General features: G+C 45.4%; 2 protein-coding genes across 7 annotated transcripts in view; both read right to left on the bottom strand.

Annotated features, from left to right (window-relative positions):
* SPG11 (SPG11 vesicle trafficking associated, spatacsin) overlaps window positions 1-5,760 on the bottom strand; it is a 103,753-nt gene extending 97,993 nt beyond the window's left edge. For 5 of the 6 annotated variants that reach the window (XM_059913395.1, XM_059913394.1, XM_059913397.1 and 2 more), the window contains exons 1-4: window positions 5,474-5,725; window positions 2,940-3,124; window positions 1,843-2,067; window positions 198-399 (exon numbers count right to left, since the gene is read on the bottom strand). In XM_059913395.1, coding sequence (XP_059769378.1) covers window positions 198-399; window positions 1,843-2,067; window positions 2,940-3,124; window positions 5,474-5,703 — 842 coding nt within the window. In that variant the 5' untranslated portion in view covers window positions 5,704-5,725. Of the gene's footprint in view, window positions 1-197; window positions 400-1,842; window positions 2,068-2,939; window positions 3,125-5,473 lie in introns of all 6 variants that reach the window. The other variant, XM_059913396.1, reaches the window with a different exon arrangement.
* Window positions 5,761-8,947: 3,187 nt separating this feature from the next.
* On the bottom strand, window positions 8,948-16,621 carry PATL2 (PAT1 homolog 2). Its single transcript, XM_059915201.1, has 14 exons — window positions 16,580-16,621; window positions 15,745-15,974; window positions 15,047-15,127; window positions 14,440-14,582; window positions 13,859-13,930; window positions 13,488-13,629; window positions 12,087-12,207; window positions 11,892-11,989; window positions 11,624-11,677; window positions 11,396-11,523; window positions 11,097-11,256; window positions 10,439-10,579; window positions 9,671-9,768; window positions 8,948-9,101 (listed from the first exon to the last, which is right to left on the bottom strand). Exons 1-14 carry the CDS (start codon window positions 16,593-16,595, stop codon window positions 8,948-8,950), a joined length of 1,638 nt encoding a protein of 545 aa, XP_059771184.1. The 5' UTR covers window positions 16,596-16,621.
* Window positions 16,622-17,602: the final 981 nt, after the last annotated feature.

Below are 17,602 nucleotides of genomic sequence, written 5' to 3'. Positions count from 1 at the left end.
CAATCAATCAATCAATAAATCTTTAAAAAAAAAACAAAAAAAGAAGTTTCATATAAATTAAAATCTTAAAAAAAAAAAAAAAAGAAATAGAGGAAGAAAACTGGTTAAAAGAAAAAAAAGAAGCTAACAAGTACATTTTTAACCTCTTATGGCTCTAATTATTTACCTGAAATCAGAGAAGGAAGTAATCTACATACCTGAAATACAAATTTAAGTTAAGAGCAATTGCAGTGTTGGAGGAGCTGACAATCACTACAACATCTAGGTCTTGAGACACTTTCAATGAAGTAAAGGAAGAACTCTTGGCTGGCTCTTGTTGCTGCTCATTATACATATCTTCTTGAGGAAGTGCTAAATCCACATGAGCTACATGTCTACCATCCACAGTGTCAAAAATGTCTTCGAGTTAGAGTTAAAGAAAATGTCAGTCTTAAGTATGCCTAACCATTTAAAACACAGGACGAAACACAGTTATAGACTTCACTGCTCCAACCTTGTAGGAATAATAATAGAAGGAAGACGGACACTAAAAACCCCATCATGTTAACCAGGTGACTATGAAGTTGGGGACCCATAAACAACCTGATAGAGAGTTCACTCAACAATACTTGCTGAATCTCCACTCTGTGCCAGGCCCTGAGACAACAATATCTTCCACTAGTGTCCTACAACAGTGCTGTCCAAAAGAAACAATGTGAGGCACATTTGTCACTGTAAATTTTCTAGCAGCCTTATTAAAAAAGTAAAAAGAAACCAGTGAACCTAATTTTAAGAACATATTTCATTTATCCTAGTATATCCAAAATATTATCTCTATTATGTAATCAATATTAAAAAATTGAGATATTTTACATCTTTTTTCACATAAGTGTTCAAACCTAGTTATTTTATACTTATAGCACATCTCAATTTGGACAATTAAATTTTCATTGGAAATATCTGGCCTGTATTTAGACTTCAAAAATTTATATTTAAGAACTTGGAACAGCCAGAGTTGTTCCAAACATACTCAAGAGTTCTCCAATAACTGAATCAAGTATCCGACTTTAAATCTAAAGTAATTAAATACAATTAAGAATTCAGTTCCTCAGTCACACTAGCCAAAAAATTTCAAGTGTTCAACAGCCACATATGCTTACTGCCTACCACATCGGACAGCTCAGTTCTGTAACCTGGCAGCAAAAATGAAGTTAATCCAATATTCTATAACATTTTTTACAAAATAAATTTTAACACAGGCTATGATACATGTAAAATAGAAAAATTACTCCTTTAATGCATAAATGAAAGTTCCAAAAACACATAACGGGTCGTTCTTCAAATAGTCTTCAAAATAATTTTGCTGGTGACCTATGAATCTGCTAAAGACAAAAAATCTGTGATAGTTTTCCAGCAACAAATTTCAAACAGTTATGCAAACCATCTGATTCCCTAATATGATGGAATCATCATCAGAGATGATAAGAGATAGGTTATAATCATACATGAAAATGTGTGTATCATATCATAAGCAGTCATCTAAATCTCTCCTGGAACAAGCACAAAGTAGATATTTAATAAGTATATTTTAAATAAATGGGTAATGCAGAACATATACAATTTAAAAACAACATAAATAAGTTGGCCAAGATGATTGATTTATAAACTGAAAAATATTTGAATGGAATATAAAGCAATGTAGTTGAGTATTTTAAGTTCATGAAGATCTTTTTCCCTGAAAGTTTTACTGAAAAATTAATCTTTCTACCTACAGCCCAGTACCTAAAACTAAGCCTATAAAAAGGCTCATTTTTCTACATATTCTCCTCCCCCACACATCAACATCTTTACCAACAAGGATACAGATCCAGCCTAAACGACTCAAAACAAAAAGAATTCCTCTGCAGAGCTGTGTGTCAATAATTCTGTCCACTGCCTGTGCAGGCAAGGATAATGTGAAACAGTTGAGTACCCTAATCTCAGCATTTCTTTCAGGAAATATAATGTGAAGGACGATACATTCATTGATGAACAATAATGATGTGTTACTGTGAAATGACAGAATTCTCAAAGATAATAAGGAAATACCTATAAAACAAAAGGATATTACGTCAAACTCGCTGGTCACAATTTTACAACTGGTAAATTTGATTCTGTTAACATAACACAAACAGGTAAAACAAAAAAAACAGCATTTAACTTAGTCCAACTCTAGACAATCATTGGTCAAACTCACCTAAGCAAGTGGAAGGTAAGTAAGGAACTGAATAAAGATGGCCTACAATGTCTCTTTGCCTTCTGTTGACAGCCAGAGGGTGACAACACACCAGAAGATGATCAAAAAAGCCTACTTACCCATGAGACGCAATAAGAATAATCACAGACTCTTTTTTTAAAAGGAAAAGAAGGAACCTTATAATCAGGGTAGCGAGAATGCAACTGCCTTAAAGATAGAAGCCTGAGTGCTTTGATTTCTGCTCCCTGCAGCCCTCAGGATGGGACATAGCAAACAGGTCTGTAACCAGTCTAGATCAGCACATTATCCAATAGAAATATAATGTCAGTCACAAAAGTGAGCCACACATGGAATTTTAAATTTTCTAGTAGCTGCACTGAAAAAAGAAAACAGGTGAAACTGATTTTATTATATATTATTTACCTCATATTCAAAATATCATTATCAACATGTAATACAAAAACTATTCGTGAGATATTTTACATTTTTAGTACCAAGTCTTCAAATCTGGAATGTATCAATATTTGACATTTGAAGGACATATTAATTCATATTAACCACATTAAGGGTTTAATAGCCTCACGTGGCTAGTGCCTACTATACTGGACAGGGCAAATATCCCTCCCTGACTTCACCTCTATATAAGAACTTTTCCTGAAATACATAAAATTACATAGTAATACACAAATTCAAACATGCTGAAAGACCACCTGCAAATACTTACTGATAATGTGATCTTCAACGAGCTTTTGCAATGTCTCCTCAGTATAGCTATATGAAATGGTTGCATCACATCTTCCATCTTTCAAATTAAATTCACAGATGAGCAGTTCATTATTTTCACTAAGAGCAAGCAGTCTGGGCTTGTCTGTTGGTGTCCCACTGTTATGATAGTCCTCCCATACAAACCTAAGGAAAAAGTTTAGACTATTTATTATATTCTATATCCACAATAATACTTACCCACAATGGTGAAGGTAGAAGGACAGAAGAAGTAGAGAACAACTCTTTGGTTCACCTAATAGCATTACTTCTATATACAACCTAAGGGAATGTAAACTGCTCTAGAACTTCCAGCCCCTTCCCCCATCTCCTTCCCCTTCCTCACTTCTTTCCCCTCAGCCCCCTTCAGGGCAACACAAGAATATAGGAGTCATTCGTGAAAAGGGGGCAAAGAGCAAGAAATGGTGGCTGCTTTTTTCCTTTATCCTAAATCTGGACTGATGATATGTATAAAGGAACTGTCATGATCAAGGATATGTTTCAACAACCAAATATGTCTCCTATTTATAAGAGATGGTCTTCACAATTAACAAAATACGTTTTGCTAACATAAATGCTTTCAATAACTTAAAAAAAAGAAAGTGATTATTTGCATTTATAGACTTTGAAGACTCTAAAGTGGCATATTATAAAATAGCTCTGTCCAATGGAACTTTCCATGAGATGCAAGTGTTCTACACATCTGCAAAGTCCAATACAGTAGCCAACAACCTCATGTGGCTACTGAGCACCTGAAATGTGGGTAGTGCAACTGAGGAACTAAATTTTCAATTTTAAGTGCAGTTATAGAATATTTGAAGCAGTGTAAAGTCAACATCCCAACATGACTAACAAGGATGGAAAGAGGCTAATGATGCTACAGCTTCAAATTAAATAATAAAATTGAGTTACATTAAAAGAGAAAAAAAAAGCCCCAATTCTGAAAACAATGCAATGGAATGAGATGAGGTTACCATGCTGATAAAGTTTCACCTTTTAAAAAAAGCTTTTTTCTACAGAAGTAGTAAGTTTTATATCTAAAAACAGTGGACTTGGTGCTACTATGTTATTATTAGAAAAAAAATTGACATTTTATATTTCTGTCTTTATTCCTAGAATGATGTTTCATAAACAGCCAATTCCTGACTGTTCACACTGAAATCTGAGGCCAAATATGGAAAAGGTTAAACAAATTAAGATATAAAAGGCTGAATACTGTGAAACCAGTAACATCATTAGCACATGGGACTATACTGCCACGTGGAAAGAGAATTTTCAGTGAACATAATAATGTACAGTGATTTCAACAATATACAAAGGACCATACATACTTTGAGAAGAGGAGGAAGCAAATTCTGTACACTATAAGCTTGTCCTTATTTTTACCCTACGAATTATTTTAATTGAATTAATTCAACTAAAAAAACTAAAAAGTAGCCCTTCTTGATCCTCCCCCACTAATTTCATGCAATAGCTTACAAAAGTCCCCATTATTTTATGTCTGTTCTGCTTATCTTCTGTGAGGTTCTCTCTCTGCCTCATTCCTTTCTTTACATGGCTGTGTTCATAGGTACTTAATACTGTTGAATCAACTAACTTATGGTAAGGAGAGATTCCTTTTCCTAGCAACTAGAGATCAAGAATAAAGAAGACAAACAGGTTAAAACATTCAGTGATTGAACAAACCAATCTCTACTGTGAGGCACTTTTATAGGACCTGGAGATTCCAGAACTCCTCTGTGGCTACTCAAAATCGTAACATTTCTAAAGTGTTTTGTTATTAAAGAGTCCAAAGTGTCGGAAGTCACTCTCAAACTTAATGATGTAAACTGTAAGAGTTACACATGTAGAAAGTAATACATGATTGAAGTTGTTTCTTTTCTGTCTTCCCAACCATACAACCTCACATGTAAGAACTGTCTTATTAAACCTTTTAGGCACTGCTCCTAGGTAACGAACAGAAAGCGCATAATAAGTATTTGTTGAGTGAATACATGAATAAGAGAGTAGAAAAAGTAGGCTCTGTCCTTGAAGGGGGGTGGAGGGGAGGGGAAGCCCAAATGTGAAGGAAACAGCTACTTGTATCAGAGATAAGGAAAAGGTAACAGGATGATTCAAATGAGAGATGATGCCCCTCAGCTGGCATCTTTAACAGATTTAACTGAAGAAAATGGGCGTGGGGCACGGCACAGTGACAATTAATCAACCTGTGTTAAATGAATTAAAAAAGCGTCCAAGCTGGGATTCATTACAGGTTCTCCACGTCCGGAGAAGATCTGGATACTGTCTCCACCCACCCGGAAAGGGAAAGAATGGGTGCAGGGACGCGACAAACCGAGGAAAATGTTCCGAGAAGGAACAGGGCCTGCCTCTGAGGCGTTGCCCTCCACCGTCATCCCTCTCCCGCTACCTCCAAGGTAGGAGGGGAGCAGAGGCGCCAGCCAAGCTAAGGCTGCGGACTCCCCGCACAAGGCCAAGCCCGGCCACAGCACTTACTGCCGAAAACGGCCTTCCAGGCGGCAGCCGCCCCCGCCCCGGCCGCCGGGCGCCAAGGGAAGCACTTGAAGGCTGCCTGCAGCCGTCAGGCTCCCCAGAACCTCCTGCTCCCTGTGCAACTGCGCCCGGGATCCCAGCCGCCCTGTTGCCTCGGCGGGGACCGGCACCAACAACACGGGTAGAACCCGCTCCACGGCTTCAGCGCTTCCAACCCCCTTGTCTGCAGCCATCCCGCTCGCACCGGTCCTTCCGGTCCGTACGGCCCGCTGCGTCCTGCGCGTGCGCTGTGTAGCCGACCCGCCCTCGGCCTCGTGACTCCCGCGCGGAGAGATGCGCTGACGTAGTCTGCCCGGTGACGTAGTCTGCCCGGTTACGTTCTCCGCACCACCCACTCCAGCAAAGCCACATCTGCGTATGTTTTGAGCCCACGGTTTGCTGAGTTGAGGGCCTCCATTAGCGGCCTAAGGTGGCTGTAGCAGCTGTTCTCACTCAGTGGCATTACCCTTTGCTTTCTTACCCTTGCTGCCTCCTACCTATTGGAGGCCTGTGCCTGCCACTCTTCGCTTTTATTGGGCTGTTATTTTTGCTTGCAGGCCCCGAGTGGTGCAATGTCCTGGTATTTGACCGATCCATGATGAGGGAGCTGACTTGATGCTGACATCAAATAATATCCATTGTAACAGCCAGGGCAACAGGCTGGGTGGAAGTGGTAGAGTTCCTGTTTCCTACTACTCTTTCCTCTGGAAGGTATAATCCAAGATCGGCAGCAGAGGGGGCGAGAAGAGGTGGGAAATAGGCATTTTGAAATGGTCTCCTAAAGGACAGCAGTGCCTTTCTTAACACATTCTCTTCCACAATCAGATGGGGTCACACAGCTATCAAAGGTCACCTCCTTTGTGCTTTGATTCCCATCCTCCTCCTGTTGTAGGACTTTGTAAACTTTCTTCACCTTCGTTACTCTCCACTCTTCCCTGCCCTGGCCACTTTATTGGAGTGCTTTCATTATCATGCAGGCATGCTGTAATATCACTCTTTAAAAGAAAAGTGTTCCTTAACCTACATAGACTACTACCTACTGTCCAATTGCTCTGCTACCCTTTCAGAAGATTCCAAATTGACTCTTTCTGTAGTCAGTGCCTCCCTCCTCCATCACGTCTCTCTCATTCCACACTCTTTTTTAAAAAATAAATTTAATTTTTGGCTGCATGGGTCTTTGTTGCTGCGCGTGGGCTTTCTTTAGTTGTGGTGAGCCGGGTCTTCTCACTGCAGTGGCTTCTCTTGCTGCGGAGCACTGGCTCTAGGCGTGCGGGCTTCAGTAGTTGTGGCACGCGGGCTCAGTAGCTGTGGCTTGCGGGCTCTAGAGCGCAGGCTCAGTAGTTGTGGCCCATGGACTTAGCTGCTCTGCTGCGTGTGGGATCTTCCCGGACCAGAGCTCGAACCCGTGGTCTCCTGCCTTGGCAGGTGGATTCTTAACCACTGCGCCACCAGGGAAGCCCACACACTCCTTTCTTAAAGTACTTTCTTTCCAACTTTGGTAGCACCACTTCCGTATTCTTCAACCTATTTTTTTCAGATAACTCCTCCTCAGTCCCCTATGTTGGCTTTTCTTCCTACATCATCTCTTCCTCACTCCTAACTTGTAATACATCTGTGTGCTGATACTCCCACTTTTGTGTCTTGATCCCTGACCTTTTCCTTCGCCTCCAGACTGCTCTTTACCTACTTGATATATCTACTTGGATTTCTAACAGGACATATTAAAGCGTCTACAATGTTGATTATAACCCTTCCCAATGCATTTTTCCTCATGTTTTCCCCACGTTAGTCTAGGGCACCCACCATTCACTCTGCCTGGGAGGCATCCTGGATTCTTCACCACCACCCTTATCCAGCCCATCAGCAATGTCTGTCAACTCTTCCAAAACCTTTTCCCAACTTCTTCTCTTTCTGTTCCTAAAGCTCTTCACTTCTTGCCCCAGCTTTGGAAAAAACTTCTGAACATTTTTTTCTCTGCTTTCTATCCTGTTCCCCTAACAATCAGCAGTCAGAGTGATCTTCTTCAAACAAAATCATGTCATGTCACTTCCCTGTTTAAAATTCTGACTTCCCAGCAGTTAAAAATCCAGACTTTAAAAAATAATCATGGCTTACAGATGTGTACTCTGCTTACCTCTCTCCTACTATATCACCCTCCCCCCCACCCCTTACCTGTATACTTCAGCCACACTGTCCTTCTTTCTTTTCCTGAAACACACCAAGTTCATTCTCACTTTGGGGGCTTTGTGCTCACTAGTGCCTCTGCATGGAATACTTGTCATTGATTCCAGCTTAATTGTAGGCTCTACTGACAGCCCTTCCATTCCACTCCGGTCACTCATCCCCCAATTTTGTTTTCACCACGGTATTTATCACTATTTGATGTCTTCTGTCAGTCCCTGTCCAATCAGAATGTAAGCTTCAGAAGAGCAGGGGCTTTTCCTTGATCACCACTGTTTCTCGACCACCTAAAATGGTACCTGGTTCATAAAAGGGACTCGTGTTTTTTGATGAGTGCATGACCTTGCTTGTCAAAGTAAACCAAACATCCCATATCTCAAAGGAGATATTTATATAAAATGCTCTTAGCTCAGCTAGGGCTACTTATTAAAAAATGGCAACAGCGGAACAGTTTCCAAGGTCAGTCTATTGTTAGACATAACAAGGACTTGTCCCTTACATTAAGGACACTTAAAGCTTCACACATAGGAGGTATAATGAAAGCCATTTTCTTAACTTACAAACAAACTGCAACACTTCATTATATTATCTTTTTAATTATACCTCATTTTGCCATGCCTTTTTAGGCACATAGTTCAACTTTTTGAAGCATAAGAAAAGGTTTTGGGCAGGGTTCACCAATATATCAAGGCATACAACTGTCTTCAGACTCTCTGGATCGCTTTAGGCAAAACCCATACACAACTAGTGTCTGATCATTAAACTCTTCCCACATATACGTATTCTGGAACAACCTGATCAGTAGATCAAGGCAAACCTACAAAGAGAAGAGATGTTAACTCCAAACAACTTCCCTTTAAAATATTGTGTGATGTGATTAATATGTCTCTTTCCAGCAGATGGTAAGTTCTGAGAGATGACCTACATGTTGTTTGTGTGTTTACATCTTATTTACGTTTGAGTTGTCCCTCAAATACTTCTTTAATGAACAGTTCATCTTCTCAAACTAGTTCTTACCCTCAGATAGCTTAGCATGATAAATAATCAAAGTTCCTGGGAATAAATGGAAAGGTTTGGCTGAAGAAACAGGCCCCACGACCCTAACTTGGAGTAGACTGGTTACTCAGTAAGTACCAATGTCTAGAAATACTTCTAAAAGCAAGTTATCCTCCATACTCTTGGTTTAAAAGTAGTAGAGAAGTGACAGAACCTAGTCTGGGCTTGAACAGGGGGCTATGACCTTGTTTCCACAGTCACTTACTCCATCCTAGCCTCCAGCTGCTGTACCAGTTGTTTGTCCACATGGTGACAGAACAGAGGAAGAAGGTTGCTGGGGAAGGCCAGGGGTTCTGCCAGAGAGGCTGTGGGCATTTGAGCTATCTCCCAGGCAGTGAGAACTACCATGTCTGTCCTGGAGGGCAGAGAAGTAATACATCAGCATCTTTGTATGCATGCAGGAAATAGGCTCAGGGCCCAGGTTTCTTATTATCTTTCTACCACCACTATCACCCTCTGTACCTCCAGCAACTAAGAGAGAACATTTGCACATTTGGTATGTGCCAGGCAACGTTTAGTGCTTTACACATCTTCCATTTCATTTAATCTTTAGATCTCTAACTGGTTAGTACCCTTATCCTTAGATCCCTAGTTTATAGATGAGGAAACAGGCTAAGGAAAGTAAAATAATGTGCCCCAATGTTATGTTCCTGATAAGTGACAGAAGCAGAATTCACACCTAGGCCTGTGAGTAATTAAAGGGACAAGCTTTAGAGTCTATCTTACACTGCCTTGCATGGGGGACAACGCTCTAGGGCATTACAGAAAAAAAAAAAAAAAAAGGGCAGAACAGCTACAACTCTGTTTCTCTGTCCAACCTCCTCCCTGGTGCTTGAATAAACCACTCAGGAAACATCTCATCTGGCTCAGCCTATACATCCCAGGGGTACTGAAATAGTATTTACAAGGCTTTTATGATCTTACCAAGCTGTGTGGTCACTGCTGGGTTCCTCTAGGGAAGAATCCAGGGACATCAGCTGTTCCCCATGACTTAGCAGGGCATAGAGCAAAGATATTCCAAACTGCAAGTGATAAAGTATCCAGAGTAAAATGAGTTTACCCTAGGCATTCAGTGCTTCCCTGGCTCTGCTATTTCCCAACTAAAAGGGCAAGTTCACAGGTACAAATGGAGTCCAACACCCATAAACCCATCAAGTTTTATACTGGCTGGCCAAGAACTCTGAGCCCTTTCCAAGGAAACCACTGCTCTGAATATTCCAAAAGATTCCTCTGGGGAGCTGATTAAATGCACACTTGTGGGCTCCGCCCCCGGAATCGGAGACTGCGGATCAGGAACGGACCCAGGAATCTGAGGCGGGTAGGCCGTGGAGCCCATTTTAAGAGGCATTGCTTTAGGCAAAGATCTTCAGAGGGGTTCACAAGATAATCCACTAGGATATTAGAAGATATGAGATCTTTCACATCTAGTAGAGTCTCATCTTGTATTTATTATGTACCTAAGGTAAGTATAGTGTTCCACGTACATGATTTATAAACACACACAGGTGGTATAGTTCAGCATTTTTTTGGTAAAAGGGATTCACTATCAAAAATGTTTGGTGACTTCTGATCTAGAGGTGATAGCAGCAGCACCATCAGGGAGCTTGTTAAAAAAGCAGCCCCACCCTGGGTCCATTCCAGATAGCACCTGGAGCCACCTGTGGAAAGACAAAAGCCTCCCACGCGTGTTACCTGATTCTGCAGCACCACAGTGACTGGCCGCTCTGAGGAGCCAGGTGGTTGCAGCATGAGTCCCTGAAGTCCTTGGAGAAGTTCATGGAAGGTCAAGTGGCTGATACATTTGCCCAGAGGTTCGAATAACGTTTGCAGGGCCTGCAAGAAGGTCAGTAAGGGCCTCTCTCTGACTCCTCGACAACTTCACCTCCGGTCTCATTCCTTGCTCACCTGCCTCTGGCCCCTTCTGGTCAGGTCAGACCTACCAGGCCTATCACCACTCAGGTGTCTCCATCCCTAACACTGGTCCTTCAATACCCACTTGTCTAGGATGCCTTCCCTAAGCAAAGTAGCTATGGGGCTCACCACTTATCAGGGAGTCCTGAGCTTCTCAACCTCCAGAGCACATTCACACCTGTGTAACCATAGGCCTGTGGGTTTTCCTCTCTTCATTTGCCTGAAGATGATCAGCTGTTCCTGTGGTAGTTTGTTCTGAAACCCCCTCACCTGAGGGTGGCAGGGTCCACACTCCTCACTGCCCAGCACCTTCTCTGGCTTCTCTGGGGGTGGGGATCGGAAGGAGGAGGAGGAGGAGGAGGAAGGGGAAGAGGAGGAGGAATAAACACTCCGAACCCATCCACAAAAACGTCCTCTCCTCCACTCAATGCCACAGTACCTGATCAGCCACATCCCTCTTGACAAGGAGGGGCAGATGGCGAGTGATGGCCAGAAGAAGGCTGACAGTTCGATCTCGGGGCAGAAAGGGGAGCAGCCGGGCCACTAGGGCTTTTCCCTTCCTCACGGAGAGCACCTGCAGGAAGCCATCCGCTGCCTCCCTACGGGTGACATAGGAGAGCATTGCAGGGATGTGCATAGAGCAAAGGGCCACAGGCCAGAAAGGAGAGGCAGAAGCTAAGCCACTGTCTTTGCTGAGCCGTCCCTTCCTGGGCTGAGGTGTGACCCTCCCACACTCACTCCAGATTATTCTGTTCCTGGGTCTTTAAGGCCTGGAAGAGCTTCTCAAGCTGGCTGCTCTGCTGCTCACAGGGCTGTGCAGGCCCATCCTTCTGGCCCTCCTCTATCTCTAGTAACTGAAGGAACAGCTGGGGATGTGAGGGTGGGGAGAGAGGAAGAAGGGGTCAATGTCAGTATATCCTGTTCTCAAGGGAGGTAAGGAATTCACTGCTAAGGCTGATGTCTCACCTTCTCAATCCGGTACAACACCTGAAGCCTCTGACTGCTTGCAGCTCCAGCCTCCTAGAGAAAGAGTCCCTGGCTGTCAGCCACACCTCCACAGCAGCAGCCCAAGCCTAGGTGAGCTAGAACGTGATCTGGAAAGGCTAGACCACAACGCCCGATCACTCTTCTTCCTCACTCTTAGGTCCCAACCTGAACTCAAGCATGAGAGTGGTTCCAGACCTTTCTCCAAAACAGGGGAGAGAAAAAGGGTGTAGGAAGATAACGCTCCTACCTGCTCTTGAGTTCCATGGGGCACAGCATCAATAGCTCGGCGAGGGCTAAAACACGTTGATACAGCTACCTGGCCCAGGGAACCCTCGATGCGAACCACTGCATGGAAGGAGTCAGACAGGCATGTGCCCCTCTGCTTTCCACCTGTGTCAACCCGGATGTCCACCCCAACCCAGCAGGTCAGCCCCGGTCCTACCTGACTCATAAGCCTCCGCCTTCTGAATGTAAGGCGTGACCAGCTTGAAGGACTCAAACCTGCTCCTTCGCCCAAGCAGCTCTTCATCTGCCTGCTTCTTCTCTAGTTTCTGATAATATTCCTGAGAGTCCATGGATTAGTCAAATGTATACTCATTGGCTGAACTTAGAATTAGGGCTCTGCAATGCAACTTCTTAATATACCCTTGCCTACAGCATTCATTCCAGAAATGCTCCTGGCACCTTAGGGCTTTATAGTAGCCACTATAATGCATCTTAAAGCACCCTAGGCCTCATGCCAGCTGTTTTAGGGTCCCCATCCTAAGGACTTGAAGAGCTAATACCACCACCAGATCTGATGGAAAGGCAGAGAGCAAGGCAGAGAGCAAGGCAGAGAGCCAGGAAGCAAACGTGTCCCAGGGTCTGCAACCTTCCTGCAATCTTTATTCCAGGTTACACATGGGACACCGCTATCCTTCCCCCTCCCCATTTTAATTTGGTGATCCTACCTGTGATCTCCAAAATCAGAGTTATCTGATGGTACGAAGACCAATCAGCAGCTTGAAGTACAGAGAGAACACTACTTCAGTTGGCCTCTAGGCCAGTCCTACGCTTGTGAGGATTTGTGCAGCAGCTCTAATATCTTCTTAAGGAAGACTGTGAAATCCAGAACTAAAATAAAGCCACTGACTGAGAGACAAACAAGGATTTAAATACAGCTCCTTCATTGAGGAGCAATGTCTAAAAGTCAAGAGTGGAAGATGATCACATTCAAGGAATCCTGGCAGAAGGCAGAGGGTTTTGAAGCTGGTGGGAAGAAAGGAAGAAAGTAATGTCAATAGGAAGGAGATAAAGGTGGAAATCTCGGTAGGGGTCTCATGGAGGTTGAAGAGAAATTGAAATACAATTTAGACAACCCAAAACTCATGGACAAAGGGCAGACAGAAAGCAGACAGAAAGGAGTTCAAAAGTCTGCCAGCATTTGTTCAAGAAATTGAATCCCATGACTTATAAAAGTTCCCTGTGTTTTAGATCTTAAAAAGTAAAAAGTAAGTAGATGAATGTTTATAACAAGTCATTTCTGAGAGAAACCAAAGTGTACAAAGATGAGAGAGTCCTCATTTGCTGACTGGATAGGAGAAATTCTCGGCAAAGGACGGAGACAGAAACCTCAGAGTGTGTTTGGGGAATCATAACTAATCCCATGTGGCTGAAATTTAGGAGAAGGGGAAGGAGAGTTTGGATGTCAAGTGTAGAAATATGACCCCCATCCTTTAGCAATCGTTCCTCCCACCTGAAGGGACGTGGCCACTGTGAGGGGAAGGGAGAATCTCAGAGGACCCACGGGGTCAGGCCCATTTGACACCAAGGTCAGAGGCGGGGCAGAGCCCCTGGGGCTCACCTGGTAGTAATAGTCATCCAGGCGGGGGTTCTCACTCTGCAGCTGAACCATCTGCACTTTTACCACCCAGTCCTTCTCTTTTCGGGTCATGAGGTTAGCATAGGGGTCTGGCTGCTGAGACCAAGGCTTCTTGGCTGGGGGACTTCAAGCCAGGAGGAGTGTCCCTTTAGACCTACCCACCCCTGCCACAGAGAACTCCCCCAAGGAGTGGAGAGCTTGGAGCGGGATGTCGGGGGAGGACAGCAGAGTGCAGAGGTGGGCCAGGGTGTGAGAGGCTTAACTGGTGGGGCTTTGGGGGGGGTGCTCTGTCACAAGGGAAACCCCAGCATGCAGGGGGCTCCCCTTAATCCTGCTTCTCCTCTCGGTTTTACCTTGGTGGTTGACCATGCTGCTGCTGTTGCTTCAAGATCCGCTGGTGCTGAGGGTGGAGCTGGGTCAGATGACTGGGAAGACGTAGAAAGAAACTTGGACTGGGTGGGAGCAAGTTCTCAGCCCCCCGCCCCCATTCCTTTAGCCTCTGGGAACCTCAGCCAGACATCTAAGGGACCCTACCTGCTTATGACCCTGCCCAAGCGTCAGCCACATGAAGCATCACTATCCTAGCTCAGCAGGGCTTACCTCCCCTCCAGGATATGCTTTTCCCTGAAACTTGGCTTCAGGAAATCCTGACACAATATAAAACCATTTGGCCTGGTTGTCAGGACTTCTGAGTCCTACTCTCAGTTCTGCTGTGCTGGCTGACCTCAGATAGTCCCTGGGCCTCCATTTCCTTACCTGTGAGGGGAAGGAATTGCACTCTACCACATCCTTCTCTTCGTGAGTTTCTCTAAGTATTTTCTGTGGCAGCTGGTAGAGGAGCAGCCGTGCCTCCTCAGCCACTACGTCCTGAGACTTCTGGAGAAGAGCTCAGCCTGTCCTGGACCCTGGGACCCTGGGCACTCTGAACCAGTACCTGAGCCTAAGGGGCCATGAGGTCGACGGGCTGCAGAGGACAGATGGGTCTGGCGAGGGCAGTCGAGGTCCGAAGTGCGGGGCTGCAGTGCTGGTGCTGGGAAAGGCAGGCCGGAAAGGAAGTGGTGCCAGGTAGTCCAGAGTCTGGGAGAGGAATTTCAGGGTCTGGGAGAAGGGCATCTCCACCAACAGAATCCTGCTTTTGCTGTTGATTGCCTTTCTGCCTCTATGGTCTCACCTGCCTTTTCCTTCAAGAACCTCACTCATCTTGGGGCCCCTCGAGCCAGTTGTGAGGACACCAGACTGTAGAGCCCGTTCTTGTTTCCAACAGGTTTGTCACCTCCTAGGGAGCAACTCCACGGTCCCTGACAATGGGGAGGCCTGTGCTTTCCCCACTGTGAGTCAACTCCCTGCCCTTTCCTCTCTGAGCGTTCACTCAGATCTTGTCTTTAGCCACTGGTGCCATGCTTAGCTCTTTTCGGACACCTCTGAAGCCCTCCAGAGCAAGGTCAAGGGCACAGTGAACATAACGGAAATAAGGGACAGGCGGCATGCTGCTTCTCAACACCCAGCCTATTTCTCACAGGATGGAGACTGGAGTGACTCACCTGCCACAGAAAGTGCAAGGAAGCAGGCGACATCCCCAGCACACCAGGGGCCTTGATTCCAGGGGAGCTGAGAAGACCTTTCTGGAATGAGAGGGAGGAAACCACAGGCTGGAATGAGCCCCTGTGACATCATCTGCATTCACCTGTGTTAATGGGGGGAGGGGAGCAGCAGGACCAACCATTTCCAATACCCAGGACAGTGGCAGCCTGGCCCTCCCTCAATTTCAAAGTCAATACAATCAGGACCCCTCTCCTTCCACTGAAGGGAAGCCAGACTGGCATCTTAGGAGTTAAGCTGAAGCAGGGTCTGAGTAACTTCATTTCTACATGGGACTCCTTTGTGTCTCTCCACCTGCTGGGGGAATCCAAGGGAATAAAGACCAGGGATGGACTGGGAAGACACAGGGGCCCAGGGTCAAAGATGACTCACTTTCACCACCAGGAGCAGGGCCAGCATCTCTAGGTGATGCACAGCACTGCTAGCACCTGGATTCAGGTGAGGGCAGCATCAGAAACTAAGTAGGAGACAGAAGGAGGGAAGGAAGGAAGGAGAGAGTCTTTACTGGGGTTCAAGCCTGAAATAGAAAGTGTTAGCCCACCTAGAAAGGGGTGAAGAAGAGGAGAGAGATGTGTAGCAACAGCCTGTGAGATGCAGACAGTTCAGGACAACCCTCCCCCACGTCTTCCTGCTCTGGTACCTGGATGTTACGGACAGCGCTGAGGACAGCTGGATCCCCGAGATCATTCTCTTCCTCCTCCTCTTCCTGCTCCTCCTCCTCCTCCAGGTCAGGGGCTAAATCTGGGTCCACCTCCTCCTCCCTCTCTTCCTCATTTTGTTCCTCTTCCTCCAACTGGGAGGCACACACCAGCACTTCCTTAAGAGCCAAGGGGTCATAGGACTTGCCTGGGCTTTGGTTTAAGTGGGTGCCTGAGGAGGAAGTAGACAGGGGTTCAGCTGTGAAGGGCCTGGTCTAGAAAGGATGCTTCTCTGTAGCACTTCTGTTCACAAGCCATCTCCAGCACCATCTTCAAACATCTTCTCTTGTTCTATGAGTTCAACTCAGCCTCACTACCCCAGGGTGCCCCTAACCATCCCCATTAGAGCAAACAGAACCTGGCAGGTGCCAATCACTTTCAGTTTCTTCATCCCCTCTTCCATTGCCTCATTAGTCCCAGCACAGGCTTCTCCACCTGCTCACCCCCTCTGACAGCCCTTTCTGTGCCTCTTTAATCAACCAAGTTCCAGCTGCCCTGACTCATAACAATTTAACCCCAGTGTGCCAGGGATTTTACATCTATCTGTTCATTTAATTCTCACAACAACCACACAAGGCCGGTATTGATCATTTTTCTCTGAAGGTGAGATAAATACAGGGCCCATAAAAGTTATCTCAGTCACCATCATGACGTCGCTGGGAATCACTCCCAGCAATTCTGGACATCCAAACCCATGTCTATCCCCTGAACCAGGCCATCAAACTGCCGCACTCCCAGGCCTTTTATCAGATACCACAGACCACTTGGTGATACTACCTTGAAGGCGTTTCATCTCTTCGGGCTGGCAGACTTGCTCCATGGCTGTTTCCTCTGGTGAGAGAGCACTGTCAGCCTCTGGAAGGTAAACCTGGGAAAAGAAAGAGACCCAGAGACCCTGTCCTGGGGAAGGATGGCGTGGCACCCAAACAGCCAAGGTCTTCCCCCCAGCAAGGTTGTCAGAAAGGTTTTGACCCAGATCTCAAGGAGCAGGACCCTGGGCTCTCAGACTGCCCTAAACCTCCACCCTCTGAACTCACTAGCCCAGCTCTAAGGAGCTGTCCTGCAAAGGGACAGAAAGGAGGAGCAGGGCTAGGAATTGGAGGGGAAGCACTTCTTCACAGTCACCACCAGCCTCGGTCTGTGCACAGGGAGGGGGCTCACAGCCGCCTGGGTGGCGACACCCACCCCAGGACTGTGGCTGTCCGTCCTACTTAGCTCAGCCATGGCAGCCTGGGCCAGGCAGGCTCTCGGCCCCTGGCTTTAAGATTCCCAGCCCCTCCCCTGCTCCCCTGTTAAAGGGCCAGCATCCCCAACCACTGCATCCTGGTAGAAATGTCAGAACACAAACTCATGAGAAAGAAAACCCTTGAAAGGGCAAGAGAATTAAAGTGCATTTTTATCCATCCATGGTTGTGAGTACAGTTTATTGGGATCGCTATTTGGGAGCAGATATTTAAAAAGAGGATCCCTGTTTTCCACACCCTTAATAGGAATTTTGTGAGGTTCTGTTCTCTTCAATCCCTAAGCTTTGCTCCATTAAATTGGATAGGAAATCCCTGGGTAGATCTTGAGGCAATTACTGAGCAGCCAAATTCTCAGTGCTTCAGGGCAGGGTGCTTGTGGATCCCTAAGGTCCACCTGGTGATGCTTGCCCTTCACCGTGTCCTTGAGTCCGCTTGAGCTTGAGTCTACTAAGCATTCCTACTGACGAGGGACTCCTGTGAATATAGAAGCCAGATCTTCGAGGTAAAAACACTTTTGCATGAGTTACACAGATAATCCCACATCTTCTTGGCTGCT

Source organism: Balaenoptera ricei, chromosome 2 (assembly GCF_028023285.1).
Source record: "Balaenoptera ricei isolate mBalRic1 chromosome 2, mBalRic1.hap2, whole genome shotgun sequence".
NCBI lineage: Eukaryota > Metazoa > Chordata > Mammalia > Artiodactyla > Balaenopteridae > Balaenoptera > Balaenoptera ricei.
This window is presented reverse-complemented; position numbering and strand designations above follow the sequence as displayed.